This window comes from Microcaecilia unicolor, chromosome 1 (genome assembly GCF_901765095.1).
Source record: "Microcaecilia unicolor chromosome 1, aMicUni1.1, whole genome shotgun sequence".
Lineage (NCBI taxonomy): Eukaryota > Metazoa > Chordata > Amphibia > Gymnophiona > Siphonopidae > Microcaecilia > Microcaecilia unicolor.
This window is the reverse complement of record NC_044031.1, coordinates 133,061,035-133,085,285: the sequence shown is the minus strand read 5'-3', so window position 1 is coordinate 133,085,285 and position 24,251 is coordinate 133,061,035. Positions and strand designations below refer to the sequence as shown.

The 24,251-nt window shown below is 42.1% G+C and overlaps 1 protein-coding gene across 7 annotated transcripts in view; it reads right to left on the bottom strand.

The window, feature by feature from the left end:
- The window catches only part of VPS50 (VPS50 subunit of EARP/GARPII complex), a 463,388-nt gene that overhangs the window by 5,331 nt on the left and 433,806 nt on the right, over window positions 1-24,251 (bottom strand). For all 7 annotated transcript variants that reach the window (XM_030200504.1, XM_030200521.1, XM_030200476.1 and 4 more), the window contains 2 exons: window positions 16,651-16,772; window positions 1,594-1,783 (listed from right to left, as the gene is read on the bottom strand). In XM_030200504.1, the coding sequence (XP_030056364.1) occupies window positions 1,594-1,783; window positions 16,651-16,772 (312 nt within the window). The remainder of the gene's footprint in view (window positions 1-1,593; window positions 1,784-16,650; window positions 16,773-24,251) is intronic.

Below are 24,251 nucleotides of genomic sequence, written 5' to 3'. Positions count from 1 at the left end.
CAGAGGGTTGAACATGTAGCCATAGAAGCATTTTGCTCCACTGGTAAGTACAACATGAAACATTTTTTATCCAGAAGTTTCCATCTCGGTTATACTTCTAGGTCAATCAGGACTGGAATCTAGCCACCATGAGCTTGCATTTATAGGCGATATCCCTCTTCTTTGATATCATTTCCCCTATTGAACATAGCTAGTGTGGTCATTGCAGTAAAAGTCCTTGGCTAGGGCCAAGGCACAACAGCTCCTTCTAGAACTCTGCTATTTCTTTCAGGAAGGACCATGACCTCCTCTCTACCCAAGGGCTTTTTTTTTTAATCTGAGATAGCGTAGCCACCCTTTGGACTGGCTCCATCCTGTTTACAGGTGTGACAAAAAGAATTGTATACACTACTCCAAATGAGGTCTCACCAGAGACTTATACATAGGCACTATCACCCAGGGTGCTGAGTGTCACAGATCTCAAAGACTGGAGAGAGAAGCAGAGGAAGGTCATAGTGTCCCTTTAAGATACCATAATAAGTGACAGGAGAGAAAGACCAATTTAACCCACTGAGCCTGCTCAGGAAGGTTGTTGGGGTTATATTTGCCATATAATGCAGGTTACTTTCCTCATGATTTCTTGGAAGTGCTCCCCATATTTTTTTTTTTTTTTAAGACAGAGCTTAAATGCTCTATCCTTGGTTCACATCCTCTTGCCTGTAATGGATCCATATGCACATGTTTTTAAAGTAAGCAAGAGCAGGTTCCTCTTTGGTATATTCAAAATTTAGTAAGCTAGGCAATACCCTAGTTTGGGAAGCTCGCCAGGTGCCCTTGGCCTGGATTGGCCGCTGTCGTGGACAGGATGCTGGGCTCGATGGACCCTTGGTCTTTTCCCAGTGTGGCATTACTTATGTACTTATGTACTAGTAGCCTATGTCTCCATGCATAAATCCAGGCCTCCTATTGCTTTTTTTTTTCCTGCTGACCTTCCTCTTCCTATGCATCCAAGTGTCCTTGTGGCTTTTGCTGTTGCACTTTCTACCTATTTAGCTACCTTACAATCACCCACAGGTCCTGCTCTTCTTTCTTGCACAGACGTACTTCATCCCTTATACTCTACTGCTCTTTTAGGGCCCTGTTTACTAAGGCGAGCTAGCGTTTTTACAACGCCCTAAACATTAACGTTAACATTAACCCATATATTCCTATGGGTGTTTCTAGTGTTAGCATGTGCTAATTTTTAGCATGCGCTAAAAACACTAGTGCACCTATAGCGCGGCTTAGTAAACAGGGCCATTAGTTTTTTTTCCTGCCAAATACTTGTGTCTGCATTTTGTAGCATTTAGAAGTATAGTTATCAACGTAGGCTACCATTAAGATTTTTTTTTTTTTGCACAAGTCCCATTTTATGCAATGAAATCTAGTTACTAATAACTGGGGTTAACAATAAATAACACGTCTTAGCATACCATGCTGATAACCCCTCCCCCCAAACCTAAATTGCAAGATACAATTCCAAGAACAACAAAATAATGCTTTTGTAGGAATTCTAAAAGCATGGTGGGTACAAAAGACAAGATATAAAAAGTAATACTAAAGTTCAAAGCTTACTCTGTGCTCTTTGATCCAGCGCTCCATATCATTTTCTGTCAAGTAGTAGGCTTTAATGTAGGTCTCCACGAATTCCTTATCAGGAATGGGCCTAAGGTCAGTCAGCTTTTCTAGTTTCAATAAAAACTGTTGGAAGTCTAATTGCATCAACGCACGTCCTTCATTGCTGCACTTCTTCACATTGGCGTAACTAGTTACAAAAAAAAAAAAAAGAAAAAGCAATACTGCTGACATTTATTTAAAGGTTCATTTTTCATAGCACGCTGAGATCAGAATTAAGATGTCCAGGCTGAGCTGAACTTAATTCGAGCGGCATTTTACAAAGGCTCTGCTGAATGTACAATGTTTTGTAAAATACAGAAAGGTTCACTGCATGCACTGGTAAATACACATAAACTCCTACACAATCAGCTATTTTACAAATATGCAAACCCAGCACTCCCACATTGAAGCAGTTGTTCACAACTGCCACACGTAAGCGGCGCTGCTTCCACATGCAGCTGTCCCATTGAACAAACCTAGTCATGTAAGCGCTGCCAATTAAGTAGTAAGGATGCAATTTTTAGTTTTCTTCATTTTGGAGGTAGAAATAAACAATGGGTGATTCAAAAGAACTACTCCTTAAATCCCTTGTGTAAAGCCCTGGTCAAAATGAGCACTTTTTAAAAATTTGTTTGTGCATTTGAGCTAGTGTAAAACCTGACATGGAACTTTTGTTCAGTATATGTGTATTCCCTTTGTAAAACAAAGTATGTAACATGGAGGGGCATAATCGAACGTTGCCGGCGATTTCGCTGGTGATCTATTTTGGCGGTGGCGCAACAGCTGGCCAGAACTGTATTATCGAAAAAGATGGCCGGCCATCTTTTTTTTCGATAATACGGTTTAGCTCGGCCAAATGCCAGAGTTGGCCGGGTTTGAGATCGCTGGTTTTGTTTTTCAGCGATAATGGAAAAAAATGCCGGTAATCTCAAACCCGGCGAAATCCAAGGCATTTGGTCATGGGAGGAGCCAGCATTTGTAGTGCACTGGTCTCCCTGACATGCCAGGACACCAACCGGGCACCCTAGGGGGCACTTCTAAAAATGTTTAAAAAATACACAAATAGCTCCCAGGTGCATAGCTCCCTTACCTTGGGTGCTGAGCCCCCCAAATCCCCCCCAAACCCACTCCCCACAACTCTACACCATTACCATAGCCCTTATAGGTGAAGGGGGGCACCTACATGTGGGTACAGTGGGTTTTGGGGGGGTTTGGAGGGCTCAACACTTAGCACCACAAGTGTAACAGGTAGGGAGGGGATGGACCTGGGTCTGCCTGCCTGCCTGAAGTGCACTGCACCCATTAAAAACTGCTCCAGGGACCTGCATACTGCTGTCAGGGAGCTGGGTATGGCATTTGAAGCTGGCATACAGGCTGGTAAAAAAAGGTTTTTATTTTTTTAGTGTGGGAGGGGGTTGGTGACCACTGGGGGACTAAGGGGAGGTCATCCCCCATTCCCTCCGGTGGTCATCTGGTCAGTTGGGGCACCTTTTTGAGGCTTGGTTGTGAAAATAAAAGGACCAAGTAAACCCGGCGAAATACTGCTTAACGCCGCTTTTTATTTTCCATTGTCCTCGAAAGCTGGCCATCTGGTAGCCACGCCTATGCCCCGCCTTCGCTACGCCGCCGACACGCCCCCTTGAACTTTTACCGGCGTGATGACGGGAAAGCAGCGATGGTGTCCAAAAAGCCGCTTTCGATTATACCGATTTTGCCACTTTTGAGAGATCGCTGGCCATCTCCCGATTTATGTCGGAAGATCGCCGGAGATCACTTTCAAAAATAAGCCTGATAGTAACATAGTAGATGACGGCAGAGAAAGACCTGCACGGTCCATCCAGTCTGCCCAACAAGATAAACTCATATGTGCTACTTTATGTGTATACCTCACCTTGATTTGTATCTGTCATTTTCAGGGCACAGACCGTAGAAGTCTGTCCAGCACTAGCCCCACCTCCCCCCACAGGCTCTGCCACCCAATTTCAGCTAAGCTTCTGAGAATCCCTTCCTTCTGAACAGGATTCCTTTATGTTTAACCCACGCATTTTTGAATTCCGTTACTGTTTTCATCTCCACCACCTCCCGCAGGACAGCATTCCAAGTATCCACCACTCTCTCTGTGAAAAAATACTTCCTGACATTTTTCTTGAGTCTGCCCCCTTCAATCTCATTTCATGTCCTCTAGTTCTACTGCCTTCCCATCTACGGAAAAGATTCGTTTGTGGATTAATACCTTTCAAATATTTGAACATCTGTATCATATCACCCCTGTTTCTCCTTTCCTCCAGGGTTTACATGTTCAGGTCAGCAAGTCTCTCCTCATACGTCTTGTAATGAGTGGCCTAGTGGTTAGGGTGGTGGACTTTGGTCCTGGGAACTGAGGAACTGAGTTCGATTCCCACTTCAGGCACAGGCAGCTCCTTGTGACTCTGGGCAAGTCACTTAACCCTCCATTGCCCCATGTAAGCCGCATTGAGCCTGCCATGAGTGGGAAAGCGCGGGGTACAAATGTAACAAAAAAAAAAAAATCCCATACCATTCTTGTAGCTTTTCTTTGCACCGCTTCAATTCTATTTACATCCTTAGCAAGATATGGCCTCCAAAGCTGAACAAAATACTCTAGGTGGGGCCTGACCAACAACTTATACAGGGGCATCAACACCTCCTTTCTTCTGCTGGTCACACCTCTCTCTATACAGCCTAGCAACCTTCTAGCTACGGTCACCGCCTTGTCACACTGTGCATTTAGATTTTTGCCCTGCCCAAGGCATACCCAAACCATGGACTGGAGATGGGCAGATGTGGTCCCTCTCCACAAAAGCAGAAGTAAGGAGGAGGTTGGGAACTACAGGCCAATTAGTCTTACCTCAGTGACGAGTAAATTAATGGAAACGCTTCTAAAACAGCGAATAGAGAGGTTTCCAGGTTGAAGTAAATTTTATTAAGTTTTTAAGGATAACAAACATCCAAATGGATTGCAGAACCCAAAGCAGCATGGTTGTACTAGAGGAAGGTCTTCTCAGACTAATCTGATTAACTCCTCTGACTGGGTGACCGATCAGTTGGATTTAGGGGAGTGATAGATGTGATGTACTTAGATTTCAGTAAAGCCTTTGACACGGTTCCACATAAACTGAGTGCACCAAAAAGTCACTAAATGAGTTAGAAACTGGTTAAGTAGAAGAAGACTGAGGGGGATGGTAAATGGAGTTCACTCAGAGGAAAAAAGTTTGTGATGTATTGGAGGGATCGGTTCTTGGCATGGCTCTTTTTAACATCTAACTGAGTGATATTGTGGAAGGGATGTCGGGTAAGATTTGTTTCTTTACTGATGATACAAAACTCTAATAGGGTAGACACCCCTGATGGTGTAGATAGCATGAGGAGGGGTTAAGCTACAAGAACGGTTCAGAAATTGGCAACTAAGATTTAAAGCTAAAAAAATGAAGGATCATGCACTTGGGCTACAGAAATCCAAGGGAGCAGTACCATTTAGGAGAAGTACTTCTGTGCTTGAAAGAAGAGCGGGACTTAGGAGTAATCGTTTCTGATGATGTTAAAGTGGCCAAACAGATAGAAAGGGTGAAGACTAACGCCAGAAGGATGCTTGGGTGCATAGGAATGGCCAGCAGGAAAAAGGAGGTGAGACCCCATTTAGAGTACTGTGTACCGTTCTGGAGACCGCACCTTCAAAAAGATATAACTATCCCAGGATGGAGTTGGTCCAGAGGGTGGCTACTCAAATGGTCAGTGGTCTTCATCATAAAGCATATAGAGACAGACTCATAGACCTCAATATGTATACTTTGGAAGAAAGACGAGAGAGAGGAGATAAGACTGAAACATTTAAATATCTCCATGACATAAATGCCCAGGTGGCAGGTCTCTTCCTCAATGAAAAGAAGCTCTGGAATGAGCGGGATTAAGGTGAATTTGAAGGGGGATAGAATCAAAAGCAATCTAAGGAAATACTGTGGTGGATGTTTGGAACCACCTCCCGGTGGGGGTGGTGGAGACGAGGACTGTATCTGAATTCAAGAAAAGCATGGGACAGGCACATGGGATCTCTTAGAGGAAGGAAGAAATACACAGATTATATGTATGAGAACACTGGATAGGCCATAAGACCTTTATCTGCCATCATTTTCTATGTTTCCATGTCCCATTTGTGGTGTGGATTTCCATATATAAATAGCAGCTTTTTGAAATCAGTATTTACACATGTATGTAATACATATGTGAAGATGCTTTTAAAATAATCCTCTTAGACTAATGTAGAACAGTTTAAAGAAATTCTTTTAAGGATAACTTGAAGCTGAGGGATTTTTTTTTTTTAACGCATTCAAATGCTCTTCCAAGAGATGAAATTCAGATTAGGGTAACCATAAAATATTGATTTGTTGAGAGGGTCAGTTGAAAGTCATGACAATGTGAAATGCCATTATACGTTAATAGATTTCTATCAGATCTTTGTTAAATATTAAATGGATAACATGAAACAGACTTTGCTAACTACATTTCAACTCTGATGTGTATCAAGTGTTTAGCTTGAAAAGTATTTACCTTTAAACAATCAATTAAATTTAAACCAGTGACTTAATGCAAAAAAGTCAGCAATAGAAAACTTTGCTAGGTGTGGATGGATTACCAATGACATTATATATAATACATTTTACTGACATACAGTCCTTATGAAATAATCTGATAATACACCAACATGACAAATCTATTTTTAAATGTAATAAGAGATATGTGGCTGTACTGTATAAATTCTCACATGCCTCCACAGAGCCCTTCATCAGATACACATCACAGCTTTTCTATAAATTATATCAGTCTGATACACTTTCCAACAGAGCAAAAGCTCTCTCTCATCTGGGAAGCTATAACAGAACTGTTACCAAATGAATGGAGCAAGGCTGATAGATCTGTAAACATTCAGATGTCCTGGTGATTTGCTGAAAAAAAATGTGACAGCAGGAAAAAATAGAATTGACCATAATTCACCATCTAGGAAAATGACTGAGGAACCCACACAGGATTATATATAAAAAAGTTGAAAACCCTCATCAAAACCACTCCCAAAGCAAGTACTGCCACAGCTAAAGAAACTCATACTAAACCTCCCTCATGTGGAAATCCTGGCAGACCTATCATATCTGGTGTTAGCACACTCACAAAGGAAAAATCTGGATTTTTAAACCCTTAGTGCACAAAATAAACAGCTTGATACAAGACACCACTGACTTTCTGAACAAATAGAAAAACATCAAACAGCTACCACAATGGATGTAGAATCTCTATACAGCAAAATTCCCCATGCAGATGGCATAGCTGCATGTGATAAATTCCTAAAAACATCCACCCTGGACCACCAATAGACACCAGAAAGTATTATAAAATTAATCAAATTCTAACTCACAACTATTTCTTTTTTAATAATGAGTAGAGAGGTGTGGTAGCCGTGTTAGTCCACTTTTAAAGGTAATCAATAGAAATAAAACAAAATAAAACATGAAAAAGAAAATAAGATGATACCTTTTTTATTGGACATAACAATACATTTCTTGATTAGCTTTCGAAGGTTGCCCTTCCTTCATCAGATCGGAAATAAGAAAATGTTGGTAGATGACAGTATATATAAGGGAAACATCAAAGCATTTCAGTGACAGTCTAACAGGATGAGGGTGGGTCAGGTGAGAGACAGGGAGAGCTGGGTGGATGAAGGACAGGGAGATATGCATGGAGATAAGAGGGTGACAAAGCAATACAATTTCATGGTTTATAATGGGCTAGAAAACCCGGATCTTTGTTAAGTCCTGTCTGATGGGTGTCAAAATATTTAATCATTCTGACTTCAAAGGTCTTACGTTCCTGTATTGTTTTAAAGTTCCCTTTCAGGATTCTTACCATGAAATCACTGGTACAGTGTTCTAGTTTTGTAAAGTGCTGCCCCACAGAGGTGACATCCTGATTGGTACTAGCATTTTTCATACGGTGTCTATGTAAATTAAATCTCTTCTTTAGCATCTGACTTGTTTCTCCAATGTAGCAGCCTTCATTGCATTTTTTACATTGAATGATATATACCACATTGGAAGATGAGCACGTGAAAGATTCTTTAATGTTGAATATTTTTCCTTTTTGAATGACCGTGGGGTCCTGTGAAATGTTTTGGCATAGTTTGCAGCTGGATATAAAGCAAGGAGGTGTGCCATTCTTTTCTTTTTGAGTCTGTGTTGGGTCCTTACTTCTAATTTTGTTTGTTTAATTTGTTTTAATAATGATATCTATCTGCAAATCATGGGCACTGCTATAGGACCTACGATGGCACCACAATATGCAAACCTTTCTATGGCAGAACTGGAGACATTCTTAAATACATATCCAACTAACCCCTAAAACACTACCAGTACATTGATGACATTTTTATGATTTGGACCGAGGGAGAGGAGACTCTCAAACAATTTTACACTTTTTCAATGCATACCATCCCTCAATCAAATTCAAAATTGATTGCTCCACAGAAAAATCAACTTTCTAGACACCACAATCTCTATCAACAATGGCTATATAAAAACATCTATATACAAGAAAATGACTGACAGATGCAGCTACCTCCAAAATTCAAGCTTCCACCCTTCAAATACAAAAAAATTCATTACACACAACCAAGCCACACTATACCACTACATTTGTTCTGACTCAAGAGACAGAGATAAACACCTCAAAGCCTGACTGCATACATCATACAAAATTGCCTCTTCCCTTAAAACTGCCAGAAAACAACAACAACAACAACAACAACAATCATTTCTAAAGCGCTACTAGGGTTACGCAGCGCTGTACAATTCAAAAAAAACTTACTACAGTACAAACAAAAAAAAAATCACAGAGAGGGTGTCCCTTGTAGTAACATACAATCCAGAGCTAGAAAAACTGAGAAGAATCATAAAAGATCTACAGCCCGTACTCCATGAGGATGAATTACTGAAAAAGATATTCTCAGCATCACCTATGCTGGCCTTCCGACAACCTCCAAATCTGAAACAAAAATTAGTGAAAACAAAACTCCCAGTAGAAACTGAAAAAGAGAATTACACACATCCCTATAAGATATCAAGCTGCAACTGTGACAACACATATCACAGGACCCCCCCAGTCACTCGAATGGGAAAAACATTCAGCATTTGGGGATCCTACACATGCTCTTCTTCAAATAACATAAGAACATAAGAGAAGCCATACTGGGTCAGACCAATGGTCCATTCAGCCCAGTATCTTGTTTTCCAAGCAGTGGCCAAGCCAGGTCCTCAGAAGCTTAGCTGAGATCAGGTGGCAGAGCCGGTGGTGGGAGGCGGGGCTGGTGGTTGGGAGGCGAGGATATTGCTGGGCAGACTTATACGGTCTGTCCCAGAGCCAGTGGTTGGGAGGCAGGGATAGTGCTGGGCAGACTTATATGGTCTTTGCTCTGAAAATGACAGATACAAATCAAGGTAAGGTATACACAAAAAGTAGCACATATGAGTTTATCTTGTTGGGCAGACTGGATGGATCATGCAGGTCTTTTTCTGCCGTCATCTACTATGATACTATGTTACCTGGCAGAAACCCAAATTGTGGTAACATTCCATACTACAAATTCCAGAGCAAGCAGTTGCTTCCCATCTCTGTCTCAATAGCAGAATATAGACTTTTCCTCCAGGAATTTGTCCAAACCTTTTTTTTTTAATGTAGTATATATTATTCAATGCAAAAAATATGAAGAAAGATGCTATGCTGGAGAGACAAGCCATATGAGACGAGATTGAATCGACACAGCCACCATATCAAAACTACAGTGCTAAACAGGGTGACACCTCTGTAGGCCAGCATTTTGCCAGACCACAGCACTGCATTATTGAATTTATGGTGAGAATACTAAAAGAAATTTTCAAAACAATCCAGCAACATAAAACATTTGAAGTTAAAATGATCAAATATTTTGGCACCCACCAGACAGGAGTTAACAAAGATCAGAGTTTCCTATCACATTATAAACCATAAAAGAATACTGATTTGTCACTCCTCTGGTCAACCAGCCATCTCTCCTTGTTTCTCACCCCCTCCCCACCCATCTTCACCTTCCCCATGAGACTGTCAATGGAATGCTTTTATGTTTCACAGATATATTCTGATATTTATCATCGTTTGCTCATTTCTGAATTTCAGATCTGAAGGAGAGTTTCCTTTGAAAGCTCATCAAAAAATGTACTGTTAGTCCAATAAAAAAGGAATCATCTTATTTTCTTTTCTTTGTTTTATTTCTATTACCAGAAAAAGCCTCTCTGGCATTTGGACATTTGACAAGTGGGCTTAGAAAATTTACAGAAATACCACTTACACTTCTCAATGTTTTCTATGTACTTCTCTTGCCTTTAAATTTCTATTTTTGTTTTGATCATCTCCTATTTATGTTTATAGAGACCCTTTCCCTTTAGATATTGGTGCCTTGCCCTGTGTCATCACACCCAGGTTTTCGATGCAAGTCCCTGAAGCACTTATCACACAAAAACATGTTGGGCATTTCATATGTAATGTGATAACAACGAAACGATAGACAGTATCCCCCGGATTCTACACAGCACGCCAAAAGATCTGCGCCGATTCTATAACAACGCACACAATTTAATTGGCTTAGAGGCCCTTTTACTAAGCCGCTAAGGCGCCTACGCGTGCCCAACGCACGCCAAAATGGAGTTACCGCCCGGCTACCGCATGGCCCTTGCAGCAATTTCATTTTTGGTGCACGTCCCAGACGCATGTCCAAAAAATATTTTTTATTTTCTGATGTGCATAGCGGATGCACGTCAAGTGGTTTTCTACACGCGTAGGTAATTACCGCCCGGTTAAAGCGTGAGACCTCACCGCTAAGTCAATGGCTGGCAGTAAAGTCTCAGACCCAAAATGGACGCGCGCCAATTTTGATTTTGCCACATGTCCATTTTCGGCAAAAATTTTAAAAAGGCATTTTTCACAGGTGTGCTGAAAAATGAATCTGCGCGTGCCCAAAACCTGCACCTACACTAGAGCAGGCCGTTTTCAGCGAACCTTAGTAAAAGGACCCCTTAACAAGCTAATGAGCAATGATAACAGCACTTAACAAGCAATAATGAGATTTAATTGGCACTAATTAAAATTTAGGTGCACAACTAAGCGTATTCTGTAATTAAGTGCATCAAACTTTTTTTTTTTTTATTATTTTATTTATAAGTTTTAACAGATTATTACAAGAACACTTGTAAATGAAAAAATGGAAGAAAATATACAACTTTTTCATAGGAAAATCAAAATATAAGGTAATTACTTTATCTCATCCATTTCAAGTCCACAATATGAGAGAAAAAACAAGGTACAATTCCAGGAAAAATTTTCCTCATTAATACATAAGATCAAGAAAGAAAAGAAGAGAACATAACATGCCTTGTATTCCTTTTTACGGAGTTGATGTAGACAAAGCCTGGAATTGCTGACTAGAACTAGCCGCTAACTTAGAATCAAGAAAATTATTCAGCTGACATGCATCATAGAAAATATATTTGACTGAGCTAACTTTAATCACGCATTTACATGGAAAATTTAACCAGAATAAACCTCCTAACTGTAAAACCCTTGGACGGAGTTTCAGAAACGCTTGACGTCTCCTTTGTGTAACTCTGGCTATATCCGGAAATATTCTAATTTTTGTATTCATAAAGAGATCATCTCTATGACGAAAAAATTGTTTAAGAACCCAATCACGGTCGGGTTCTAACACAAAGGAGACTATCAATGTTGCAGGAATCGTTGTCATCTCTTCTTTTTGAAGTTCTTGTGTTAAATTCAACATGTCGAATGAAGCATCAAGTCTTTGTTCTGATTGGTCCACTACACCCTTTTGTTTCTCAATTTTATATGGAGGCAAATAATAAATTTTAGAAATCGGAGGGTATGCTTGTTCTGGAATCTTTAGTATTTCTGATAAATATTTTTTAAACATTATTAGTGGAGCCATTTGAATAGTTTTTGGAAAATTAATCAACCTAAGAGTTTTAGCTCTTAGTTGATTTTCCAAATTTTCAGTCTTTTGGTGCAAAATAGTGTTCTCTTTTATCAAGTTTGATTGTATTTGTTGTGAAGTTTTTAGAGCTTCATTACATGAAATTAAAGTTTTTTCGGTGTTACTCATTCTGGTTTCTAAAACTTCAATTTTTTCCAAAGGCATCTGAGTTACCTGTAGCACCTGAGATATCTTCTGTGTAAAAGAGTTCTCAAGTCCCACCAAGGCTTCCCAAATTGAATCAAGAGTTATATTCCCAGGTTTAGTAGGCAAAAATGACTTACTGGGTATAGCAAGCTCAGTCAAAGTCAAAACTTTCTTCATTGTCTGCTCCTTGGTCCCAGCCAGCAATTCCCTAGGTCTTGCTCCTCCGACTTCCACAACCGGTAGTTCCTGGTCTGCTGCAGTTCCCTCAGCTGAATGCACTTCCAGGTCAGAGACACTGAGTGCTTCCTGCCCCTGCTGTAGACCCCTTGCCGGCATCATCGGAGGACTCCGCTGCTCGGGGCTGAAGGTGATGTCGGCCTCAAGCTGAGGGAGCAAAGAACCTCCCATTGCTCCCTCCTGCAGCGAGGAATCTTGCCCCGGCATTCTCACCGGCAGCGCGAAACGGTCCATCGGTCCCGAAGTCACGGCAGCTGTGGAGGGAGTCACCCGCTGCCTGCCCCTCCGTTTCGGCATCGCAAAAAAAGGTAAAAAAGAATTTTTCAAGGGATTGAGGGGAAACGGGTAACGAGCCGTCTGGCTAGCGTTCCCTTCCGGACGCCATCTTCAGTGCATCAAACTTTTAATGCGCGCAGGTAAAAAGGGGCATGGTTATAGGCAGGGAAATGGGTGCTTCATTGGCGTTCTGAAATTTACATGCGTAGTTATAGAATATGGCTTGGTGTGTGTAAATCTATGCACTGAGATTTACGCCACATTTTCGTTGGTGTAAATGGATGTGCGCGGATCAGCTAAGCGTATTCTATAATCGGCACCGAAACCTAGGCGCCAATTATAGAATACGCTTAGTAGGCATTGATTTCAGCTCCAGTATTTTAGATGCCATATATAGACTCTTCCCCTATATGTAGCAGTACGCTTGGACCTTTGTTAACCCACCGCTTTTTATATGTTTGTTTTTAAAATTTATTTATAGGTTTAATGTAATTAACATTTTATTATTTGATCACTGTCATTCAGCTGCACCAGTTTTTGCCAAAAATGGACGTGCGGCAAAATGGCAATTGCCGCACACCCATTTTGGGTCTGAGACCTTACCGCAAGCCACTGACCTAGCGGTAAGGTCTCACGCGGTAACCGGGCAGTAATGGTCTATGCACGTCAAATTCCACTTGACACGCATAGCTGCCGCGTGTCAGAAAATAAAAAAATATTTTTCCGACGTGCGCCAAAATTGAAATTACCGCAAGGGCCATGCGGTAACCGGGCAGTAACTCCAATCTGGTGCGCATTGGCACCTACGTGACTTAGTAAAAGGGCCCCTTAGTAAACAGGGCCCAATGTGTCTTAAAGACAATAAATACAGAGTCTCCTGCTCCAGACAGTCACACACCTAGTGGAGAGAAAAGACCTCAGCAATCAAGTACTGCATTAGAACATAGCAACACAAGTTAAAAGGGTTAACTTGTGTAGCTACGTTCTAATGCAATACTTGATTGCTGAGGTCTTTTTTCTCCACTGGGTGATCTGTATTTATGGTCTTTAAGAGACATTATTTGTGAGTCTTCAGAACTTACACTATCCAGCTTATAATTGAAAAAGAAAAATGCCTATATTGCGACCCAAATCGGGAGATAGACGTTTATCTCACAAAAACGAATAAATCGGTATAATCGAAAGCCGATTTTGGACGTTTATAACTGCACTCTGTTGCGGATGCGGACAAAGTTGATGGGGGCATGTCAGAGGTGTGGCGAAGGCGGAACTGGGGCGTGGTTATCGGCCGAACAGAGATGGGCGCATTTCACCGATAATGGAAAAAAAGTATGCGTTTTTAGCTAGAATTTAGGACACTTTTCCTGGACCCTGTTTTTTCACGAATAAGGCCCCAAAAAGTGCCCTAAATGACCAGATGACCACCGGAAGGAATCGGGGATGACCTCCCCTGACTCCCCCAGTGGTCACTAACCCCCTCCCACCACAAAAAATGATGTTTCACAACTTTTTATTTTCACCCTCAAATGTCATACCCACCTCCCTGGCAGCAGTATGCAGGTCCCTGGAGCAGTTGTTAGGGGGTGCAGTGGACTTCAGGCAGGTGGACCCAGGCCCATCCCCCCCTACCTGTTACAATTATGCTGCTTAATGCTTAGTCGTCCAACCCCCCCCAAACCCACTGTACCCACATGTAGGTGCCCCCCTTCACCCCTTAGGGCTATAGTAATGGTGTAGACTTGTGGGCAATGGGTTTTGAGGGGGATTTGGGGGGCTCAACACACAAGGGAAGGGTGCTATGCACCTGGGAGCTCTTTTACCTTTTTTTTTGTTTTTGTAAAAGTGCCCCCTAGGGTGCCCGGTTGATGTCCTGGCATGTGAGGGGGACCAGTGCACTATGAATCCTGGCCCCTCCCACGAACAAATGCCTTGGATTTATTCGTTTTTGAATATCACTGAAAAACAAAAACGCCCAGCTCACAAATTGTCGAATAAAACATGGACGTCTATTTTTTTTCGAAAATACGGTTCGGTCCGCCCCTTCATGGACCCGTTCTCGGAGATAAACGCCCATGGAGATAGACGTTTTCGTTCAATTATGCCCCTCCATATCACTTTACCCAAATATGGTTGGGTTAGAGAGGATACCACAAGTACTTTGTGTTTTAAAGGATCCAACGATGTTGGAAGATAATAGTGAGTTCATTTTGAAATGGAATGCCATATTAAATAGCTGCTCATTAAGTTTAATAATTTTGTTAACAGAAAAATTGAAAAAAAGAAGGTGAAAGGTTGAGAAAAGAAACTGAATACAAAGAAAAGGAGTTAAAAGATTAATTTTCAATTAGGATACATTTATTATAGAAGTGAATAGTACACTGGACAAATTTAATAAAGGTGTAAAAAGGCAAGTTTGACTAATTAAGAAATGCTAATTAGATTATATTAAAGGATCAATCTATCTGTGGGGTAGACCACAGATACAATGGCTAAAACAGGTCACATTTGCCTTGAAATCTTCCTCTTTTAAAAATTTTAATGTAAGGAAGAGATCAAGAGTGAAAGTAGAAATCAGAAGCTCATTAAAAGTTCCAGAGAAGAGTTATCCGCTTTAGCTAGCACATCTGGCCCAACTTCATCTCCCTCCATTAATATATGTTCTTTATATAACCAAAAGTAGGAACAAGGAGCAAAGATTCGATAGGTCTCATGTTGCTGCCACCCAAGGATGGGGCACAGCTCACAACAAATTAAGGAAGAATGTTGGGGCTTCTATGGCCGCATCTACTGCTGTACAGGAGGGGGGAATACTGTACTATGGAGGGGGAGGACAGAGAAGGTACAAAGAGATGCTGACTGCAGAGGGGAAGGGGAATCGAGATGAGACAGGGAGATGCTGGACCACAGGAGTGAAGGGTAAGGGAGAGTGGATAGGGAGATCCTGAAGCATAGGGGTGTCAGGGAAGGAAGACGAAACTGGAATATAGTGGAGGGGAAGGGAGATGTGACAGGGAGATGCTAGGCTACAAGTGTAGAGGGAGGGATAGAAGGGAGAGATGTTGAACTACAAGGGTAGGTGGAGAAACAGCGAGAGAGAAGAAATGCTGGACTACAAATACAGATGGAGAGAGAGGAGGATGGGGATGCTGGGCATGGTGAAACCATGCAGAAAAAGCCATGAGGATTGTCAAGGAGACGAGTGGTAAGAGGGTAAGTGAGAAGAGGGTAATGTGAAATGGATGAAAGATAGAAGGGAATAGGAGGTGAGGGATGGAATGAGCAAGGGGAAATGAGAGAGCTAGGGGTTAGAGAAGGAGATGGACAATTCACAGGTAGGTGAAAAGTAAAAAGGAGGTGGAGGATTGTAGGATAAAAGGAGGGTGAAATCTGAGTGGACAGATGTGTAGAAAAGACAAAGTAAAAAAAGAGCTATAACAGAAAGATCAATTTGTCTGAGACAGATATAGTGAGGGAATGAAAGAAGACAGGAGGACAGAGGAGAAAGGGCAAATGGACAGCAGCCACTAGAAACAAAAATAGCAGATGACAAGACATGAAAGTAGAAAAGAGAAGCTGGAACCAACATAGATGGAAAATAAAATGGACAGACAACAAAGGTAGAAAAAAGTGTTCTACTTTACATTTAGTATCTGGAATATGTTAGCGCTGGGATGTAGGCATTCTGGATATCTTTGCATTTTGTTCAGTACAAGAGGAAATGCATTACTATTTTAATTTCAATGTTTTGGTACATATCAAGTTTGACTCCGTGTTCAATTTCTGTCTTCATATTTCTATTTGTTCTGTCTTCATATTTCTACTATATTTGGTGGGGGTCTGTTTTTTTGCATGTAACCAAGGTATGGTATTCTGTTTGTATGTAGTTTTTTTTTTATAGAGATCTGCGGCAGTCTCACTTAATCCTGTTTTACTAATAGTAGGTATATTGGTGTTTTAGGGCTCAATATAATATTTGTAGTGTTGCCTATTGATATATAGGGTTCATGCTGTTTGAATCATAAGAATTACTGTTGTATGATAGGTTTTTTTTAGGTTTTGAATTATTTCACAAAGCATGGAAGTGGAGAGCTTTATATTGTTATTATTCAGATGACATGAGAATCAGAAATTTTTTTTTGTATGGTGACTTTGAATCTATTGGCTCCTATGCTGAAGAATCATATGATAAGCAGGACTCAATCTATTTACCCAATATATTTCAATTTGCCAGATATTGCTTTAAAAACCTAAAAAAAAAAGTTCTCTCATCAACTTACCCTTCTACAATTGTTCTGTTAGCTAGCCGAATACAGTGCTCCCAAAGGGTATTAGATACCGGCAAGGGAATGCGAACTTGTTTGGAAACTTCAGTCAGTCTTTTGTTAAATTCTTCAAATTCCTACAAAAAACCCCAAAATGTTGTGCATTATTATGAATAATATTACTGCCTTCTTACCCATTCTCCTCACCCGTCAGATAAAACAAAACATACTAAAAATGATTTAACATGCAGCAATATATTAACTATCTAACCAAAGAGAAACAGTAGAGACAAATAACTACTACTACTACTACTACTACTTAGCATTTCTATAGCGCTGCCAGGGTTACGCAGCGCTGTACAAGTTTAAACATGGGGAAGGACAGTCCCTGCTCAAGAGAGCTTACAATCTAAAGGTAAAAACTTTGTAGTCAGTGTAGGTATCAGGAATGGGAAGGTGGTTAGGCGCCAAAAGCAAGGGAGAAGAGGTGGGCCTTGAGTAAGGACTTGAAAATGGGCAGGGAGGGCGCATGGCGTATGGGCTCAGGAAGTCTGTTCCAGGCATAAGGTGATGTGAGGCAGAAGGGGCGGAGTCTGGAGTTAGCGGTGGTGGAGAAGGGTACAGAAAGGAGTGATTTGTCCTGAGAGCAGAGGTTACGGGTGGGAACATACGGGGAGAGGAGGGTAGAGAGGTAATGGGGGGCTGCAAATTGAGTGCACTTGTATATATTTAGCTGTATGTTTCTATATAAAATAACTATATAGAAAAAAATGTCTAGGAAGGTAGGATTGAGGTTTTTTTTTTCTGTATGTTAGGGATGCCTGAGGTATTCTGGCATATACCATCTGGAGGAAGAGTGGAGGAGTAGCTTAATGGTTAGTGCAGTGGCCCGAGAACTAGGAAAACCCTCCATTGCCCCAGGTACAAAATAAGAACCTATATATAATAAGTAAATCGCTTTGACTGTAGCCACAGAAAGGTGGTATATCAAATTCCATCCCCTTCCTTTATATGCTCTAAAATACGTGGAGGGGCATAATCGAACGCGAACGCCTATCTCCATGGGCGTCTATGTCCGAAAACGGGTACGTGAAGAGGCGGGACAGCCCGTATTTTCGAAAAAAATGGACGTCCATCTTTTTTTTCGAGAATACGGTTTGTACGGACCAAATGCCATGGATTTGTTCGTTTCTGAGCTGGATAATGGAAACTAAAAACGCCCAGCTCAAAAACGTCCTAATCTGAGCCATTTGGTCATGGGAGGGGCGAGGATTCGTAGTACACTGGCCCACCTAATATGCCAGGACACCAACTGGGCACCCTACAGGTCAGTGCGGTGGACTTCAGAAAAAGCTCCCACATGCATAGCTCCCTTACCACGGGTGCTGAGCACCCAACCCCCCTCCCCCAAAACCCACTACAAATGTACAACACTACTATAGCTCTTAGGGGTGAAGGGGGCACCTACATGTGGGTACAGTGGGTTTTGCAGGCCTCCCATTTACCAGCACAAGTGTTACAGGTGGGGGGGGGGGGGGGGGGGGGGGGGGGGGGGGATGGGCCTGGGTCCACATGCCTGAAGTGCACTGCGGTACCCACTAAAAGTGATCCAGGGACCTGCATACATGCAGGCCTCTAGGACTTGTTGCTGCTGTATAACTTTGGCACACCAGTTGACACCTGAAGACTAATCTCTCCGAAAACGTCCTTTATTGGAATAAGCATGTTTACTCACAGTTAACTGCAGATCAGAGGTTGTGCCCCACTGGCAACGAGTCTCCCTGGTACTGAGATTAGCAGTAGGTCAGAGCTGGCAGAATACTGTACAATGCCCTCTTTCAGCAACATTCAAGGTAAGAACTAGGTTCTGTAACGTAGCTAACACATGAAAGGGATCTAAAACTGGCTTACAAAAATGGCCACTACCTCATGGACTACCGGAAAGAAAACAGGGCACACTCTGACCCAGTAAGCAGGGGGAAAGCACCATGGGAGTACAGCCTACCAACTACCAACATCGTGAGCATTTACCACAAGCTAGTAGAATCACGGAGCCCAATACCCTACATCCACCACAATGCATTGCTGATGTGACTCTGCAGTGCGCATAACAGAAAAGGTGTCACACTCACCCGAGAGCCACATCAGAACCAGGAAAAGGCTGTCAGAGGATAGAACACATTCTGCTGTCATGGAGATGGGTACAGCATTTGAGGCTGGCATAGAGGCTGGAAAACAAAGTTTATAAAGTGGGGTTTTTTTTGGTGGGAGGGGGTTAGTGACCACTGGGGGAGTCCGGGGAGGTCATCCCCGATTCCCTCCAGTGGTCATCTGGGCAGTTGGGGCACTTTTTTGGGACTTGTTCGTGAAAAAAAAAGGGTCCAAAAAAGTGACCCAAAATCGCGCTAAAAACACCTTTTTTTCGATTATCAGATAAAGACGTCCATCTCTCCTTGGCCGATAACCACGCCCCAGTCCCGCCTTCACCACGCCTCCGAAACGCCCCCGTCAACTTTACCAGTTTCCGCGACGGATTGCAGTTGGAAATGCCCAAAATCGGCTTTCGATTATACCGATTTGGGCGCCCACGGGAGAAAGACGCCCATCTCCCGATTTGGGTCGAAATATAGGCGTCTTTTACTTTCGATTATGAGCTGGATACTGTACCAGAATGCAACTCATCTTGAACAATTGAGAAAGGTGCAAACTAAATCCAAAAATCCCTTTATTTAAAAAAAATGTACTTAAAAGTGTTTTTTTAAAGCAGTTCTCTCTAAAAGCTACTCATTCTTGCATGAATTAAGCATTAAGGCACAACAAGGGGCTACAGGTAACCTGAGTTATTTATCCCTCTTTATGCTTCAAATGTTATGCTAATGAGCAGAGGGAAAGGAAATCCTTAGCCAATGAACCATGAGGTATTCAGCTTTGGCACCAGACTGGGGAGAGAAAATGGCATGCGGACACAGTTCATCCATGCAAAGTATGATGTGTGTCAATATTTACAGTTTTTGTAAATTTCAAGACCTGAAAATGGGTAAAGCAGCCTGAACTACATGAAGAGTGCTGAACACAATGAAAAATGAGAATACTGTGTCAGAGCTAATATGTTAGTTAGCTGAAGCATGAAATTAAAAAATCTGTGAAAAGAAAAAAAAAATCTGAAAACAAACTAAGCCAAAGCAAAACAATTTAACACAAAACTTAGGCTTGAAATGAAATCTAACACACAGAAACATGAAGGCATCCGTTTTCAAAGGAACACTAAATTTAGCCTGTGATTACTATTAGGTGTTTAACCAACACTTAGGAGAAGAGAGCTGTGCCACTAAGGGGTGAAATAGTTGATACTGCATGTTAGCTGCATGATTGCTAATACGGAATGCAGTTAGCCACACTTCCAGAGGAGTAACTAACGGCTTTGGGCTATCTGTCCCATTAACAATTAATACACAGGTAAAACACTCACATTAATGGCAAGGAATACTCATAGCCATTCCCTGCCCCTTCCACCCCAAATTAGGAATTTCTGCGTTAGCATTTCTGATTTACTAACAGTGTGAGCTAATTCTGCTAACACTGAATAAAATCAGTCCTATGCCAAATAACATATGTTAACAGCATCCCCTATGTGTTTTATTATGGCAGTTAAAGCAGGATGTTAATGGGTTGTGTTAGCTGTTTTCTGACCTCCATGTTAACTGTTGGTATTCACTAAAACCTGGGTTAGATACCTAATGCAACACAGTACCATAGATAGATCCTCATATGTCACACTAGGCTCCGTGCATTCCTAAACAACGATTGCTGTATAGGGCTGGGGATAGACCACAGGTGTGGGGGGGGGGGGGGGGGGGGGGGGGGGGAGGTCTGGTTAAAAGAACATAAAATGAACAGAAAATAAATCTTTGTTTGTATTCATAACAAAATTAAATGCTCTTAAAATGTCTGATTTTGTTCCAAATTTAAAGCACATGTGATAAAGACGTACTTCCTGTCGAGATATCACTCCTGAATCTGCTTTACCAGGAGATTCCCGTCCTACCATTCTTTTAGTTCTTTTTTCACTGTCCCCTTGGACTCACTGTTCAGGTATGGGATAATATTTTACAGTCTATTGCTGACATTTCTGTTCGATTCCCTGAAGTCATAGTAACATAGTAGATGACGGCAGAAAAAGACCTGCACGGTCCATCTAGTCTGCCCACGATAAACTCATGTGTATACCTTACCTTGATTTGTACCTGTCTTTTTCAGGGCACAGACCATATAAGTCTGTGCAGCAGTATTTCCCGCCTCCCAACCACCAGTCCCGCCTCCCATCACCGGCTCCGGCATAGACCCCGTATAAGTCTGCCCTCCCCCATCCTAGCCTCTCAACCACCAACCCCCTCTTCCCCCCGCCACCCAATTTCAGCTAAGCTTCTGTGGATCCATTCCTTCTGCACAGGATTCCTTTATGCCTGTCCCACGCATGCTTGAATTCCATTACCGTTTTCATCTCCACCACCTCCCGCGGGAGGGCATTCCAAGCGTTCACCACCCTCTCCGTGAAGAAATACTTCCTGACATCTTTCCTGAGTCTGCCCCCCTTCAATCTCATTTCATGTCCTCTCGTTCTACCGCCTTCCCCTCTCCGGAAAAGATTTGTTTGCGGATTAATACCTTTCAAATATTAGAACGTCTGTATCATATCACCCCTGTTCCTCCTTTCCTCCAGAGTATACATGTCATTATTTTAAGTGATTTTAATCTTCATATAGATGACTTTTCGTGTCCCTTTTCAGACTTGGATCTTATTCAACGGATCTTTGGACCCACTAGTGATCTGCTGATCTCCCATTCCAATTCTGTCTTCTGTTTTTCTAATTTCTCCAAAAGGGAGTTGTTCTGGTCTGACCATTTTGTTATTCTGTGGACTTTATCCTTTCTAGGTGTGGTTTCTTATTTTATTTCTCTAAAGATATACTCTTTGTGTGATTTGCATAAGACAGACCCTACTCAACTCTCTTCACTTGTTACATTCCTAAATATTTTGTTCAGCTTTCTGTTGAAGAGCAACCTTCTAACTGAAACCAAGTATTAGGTTCTTTTTTGGATACTGTAGCTCCTTTGCAGAATAAAAGTCAAGGTTTCACGAGGACCTTAAGATTTAAAAAAAAAAAAGCACCTTTGTCGTTTAGATCGCCTGAAGCAGCAATGTTGTTCCCTTCAGAAATATTATAACAACCAAATCAGGTTAGCAAAGAAGAATTACTATTCCACCATTATTTAAGTTGCAGATATTGCTCACTACCCCTTTTCAAACAAGACCTGAAGACTTTTCTTTTTCAGGCTGCATACACTTAGCTTTTCTACCAATGAAGCTACGGGTGTACCTGGCTTCCCTCTTTGCTTTCCTGTTTAAATTATATTTTATCCCCTCCTTCCCCTTGCTCTGCTGCCGTTTCTCTTTGTCCTCTCTGTCTGTACTACCCCCGTATATTGGAAGTTGCTCAGACATTCCTTGAAGGGTGGGGTATAAGCCTCTAAAAAAAGTTGCTACAGGGATGGATGGAGGGAGGAGGGGCGCAAGGTAGATAAGGGAAGGGCTTATGCCGAGCTCTGGGGATGGGAGGGGGTTGGATAGAGAAGTGAAGGACTGATACAGAGTAACATAGTAGATGACGGCAGAAAAAGACCTGCACGGTCCATCCAGTCTGCCCAACAAGATAACTCATATGTGCTACTTTTTGTGTATACCCTACTTTGATTTGTACCTGTGCTCTTCAGGGCACAGACTGTATAAGTCTGCTCAGCACTATCCCCGCCTCCCAACCACCAGCCCTGGCACAGACCGTATAAGTCTGCCCAGCACTATCCCCGCCTCCCAACCACCAGCCCCACCTCCCACCACCGGCTCTGGCACAGACCGTATAAGTCTGCCCAGCACTATCCCTGCCTCCCAACCACCAGTCCCCACCTCCCACCACCGGCTCTGGGCTATGGAGATGGATAGGGAGTAGGAAGGGAAAGGTAGGGCTGATGCCATGCTACAATGATGGATGGGGGATAGGGGCTATAGAGATGGGGTGAGTAGGGAAGGATAGGGCTGATGCTGGACTACAGGGATGAAGGGTGGGGATGATTCTGGGCTATAAGGATGGATGGGGGGTTAGGGAAGATTAGGGCTGATGCTGAGCTACAGGGATGGGTGGGTGAGGTGGCTGGGAAGGGTACGGCTACAGGGAGGATGGTGAGGGGGTAGGAAAGGGCAGGGCTGATGCTGGGCTAAAGGATAATTTAACATTTTTGGTCCTTTATTGTGTAATTGATGAGGGTTGATCTGTTTTCTGCATGTGACCGAGGTGAGAGATTCTTCTGGCATGTGGTTTGTGTGGGGATCTATATCAGTCTGACTTGTCCAGCTTTTCCAATTGGACACATATTGCTGTTGTGTATATTCACTGCTGCCTTTTGAAAGGTACTGTTATTGGTATTTGTGTATTCAGAATTGATGGTGTTAAGATTTGCAACATAGGCTCCAAGTATGTATGTGGTTTATGTTAATGCAGGACACTGGGCAGACTTGCACTCTAAGGCATTATTTAGGAGTATTAGTTTCCCAAGAAACACTACTCACACCTACATACATACTGCCTACCCATATTAGCTCTGGGCACACTCAAAATGTTGGGTCTGGCTATGCCACTGGCTGATACTTAGATGTATATGCTACCATTTTGGGAACCTAGATGTCTATATTCTCCTAATTAGATACAGAGCCGGCACTATTAATTTCATAGAGGGGAGGAGGGCCAGGGGAATTAAAGGAGCAACCTCCACTAATCCCAGCATTAATCTTGGTGCTCATAGATGTGTATTACTCTTCTTAAATGTGGTATATAAGTGTATATTTTGGCTCCACCCTAGCCTTGCCAAAGTTATGCCCCCCATTATCATTTGCAAGTATTTGTAATTTGCATGTGTAAATCACAGGTTTCTAAAATCAGGTTGTTTGCAGGTATTTGATATGCCCGAGTAAATGCCAGTTTTTATAATGTGAAATTGCAAAAAGGGTTTTGAAAATAATCACCTTTATCGAAAGTGAAGGCGGCAAAGAAACAAGATACTAATACACAATTGGCAGTGACCAACAGTCAACCCAGAAAGTCGTTTCAACTGGTGAAATGCCTGATAGGCGAAGTAAAGAATAATCTGAAACATAAGGACATGTTGACTAGTGATGAATTTGGTGAATGTTTTGCCCATAAGACAGACAGATTAGGTGACTCGCGGTTAGTATACAAACAGGATCCAAATAAAAAATTTTAGTTTTCAACATTTTTATTGATGACAATCAGAGTTAGACATATTCCACATCTGGCCTTAATAACATGGCCACAACATAACATACTTAACAAAAGGCTAGTGCTTAAGTCTGTCATCAATTTTTCTTTTTTCCCCCTTTTCATCCCCCCCCCCCACACCCTCCCCCCTCCCCCCGCCCCTCCCTCTCGTGCCCCAGGGCTTGGACTCTGATAGTCCTAGGGCACCCCCCCCTCCCCCCCTAGTGAAGCCATATATATATCGTTTGGACGCTCTCTGGGATTCCTTATAGTATCCTCTTACCCTTT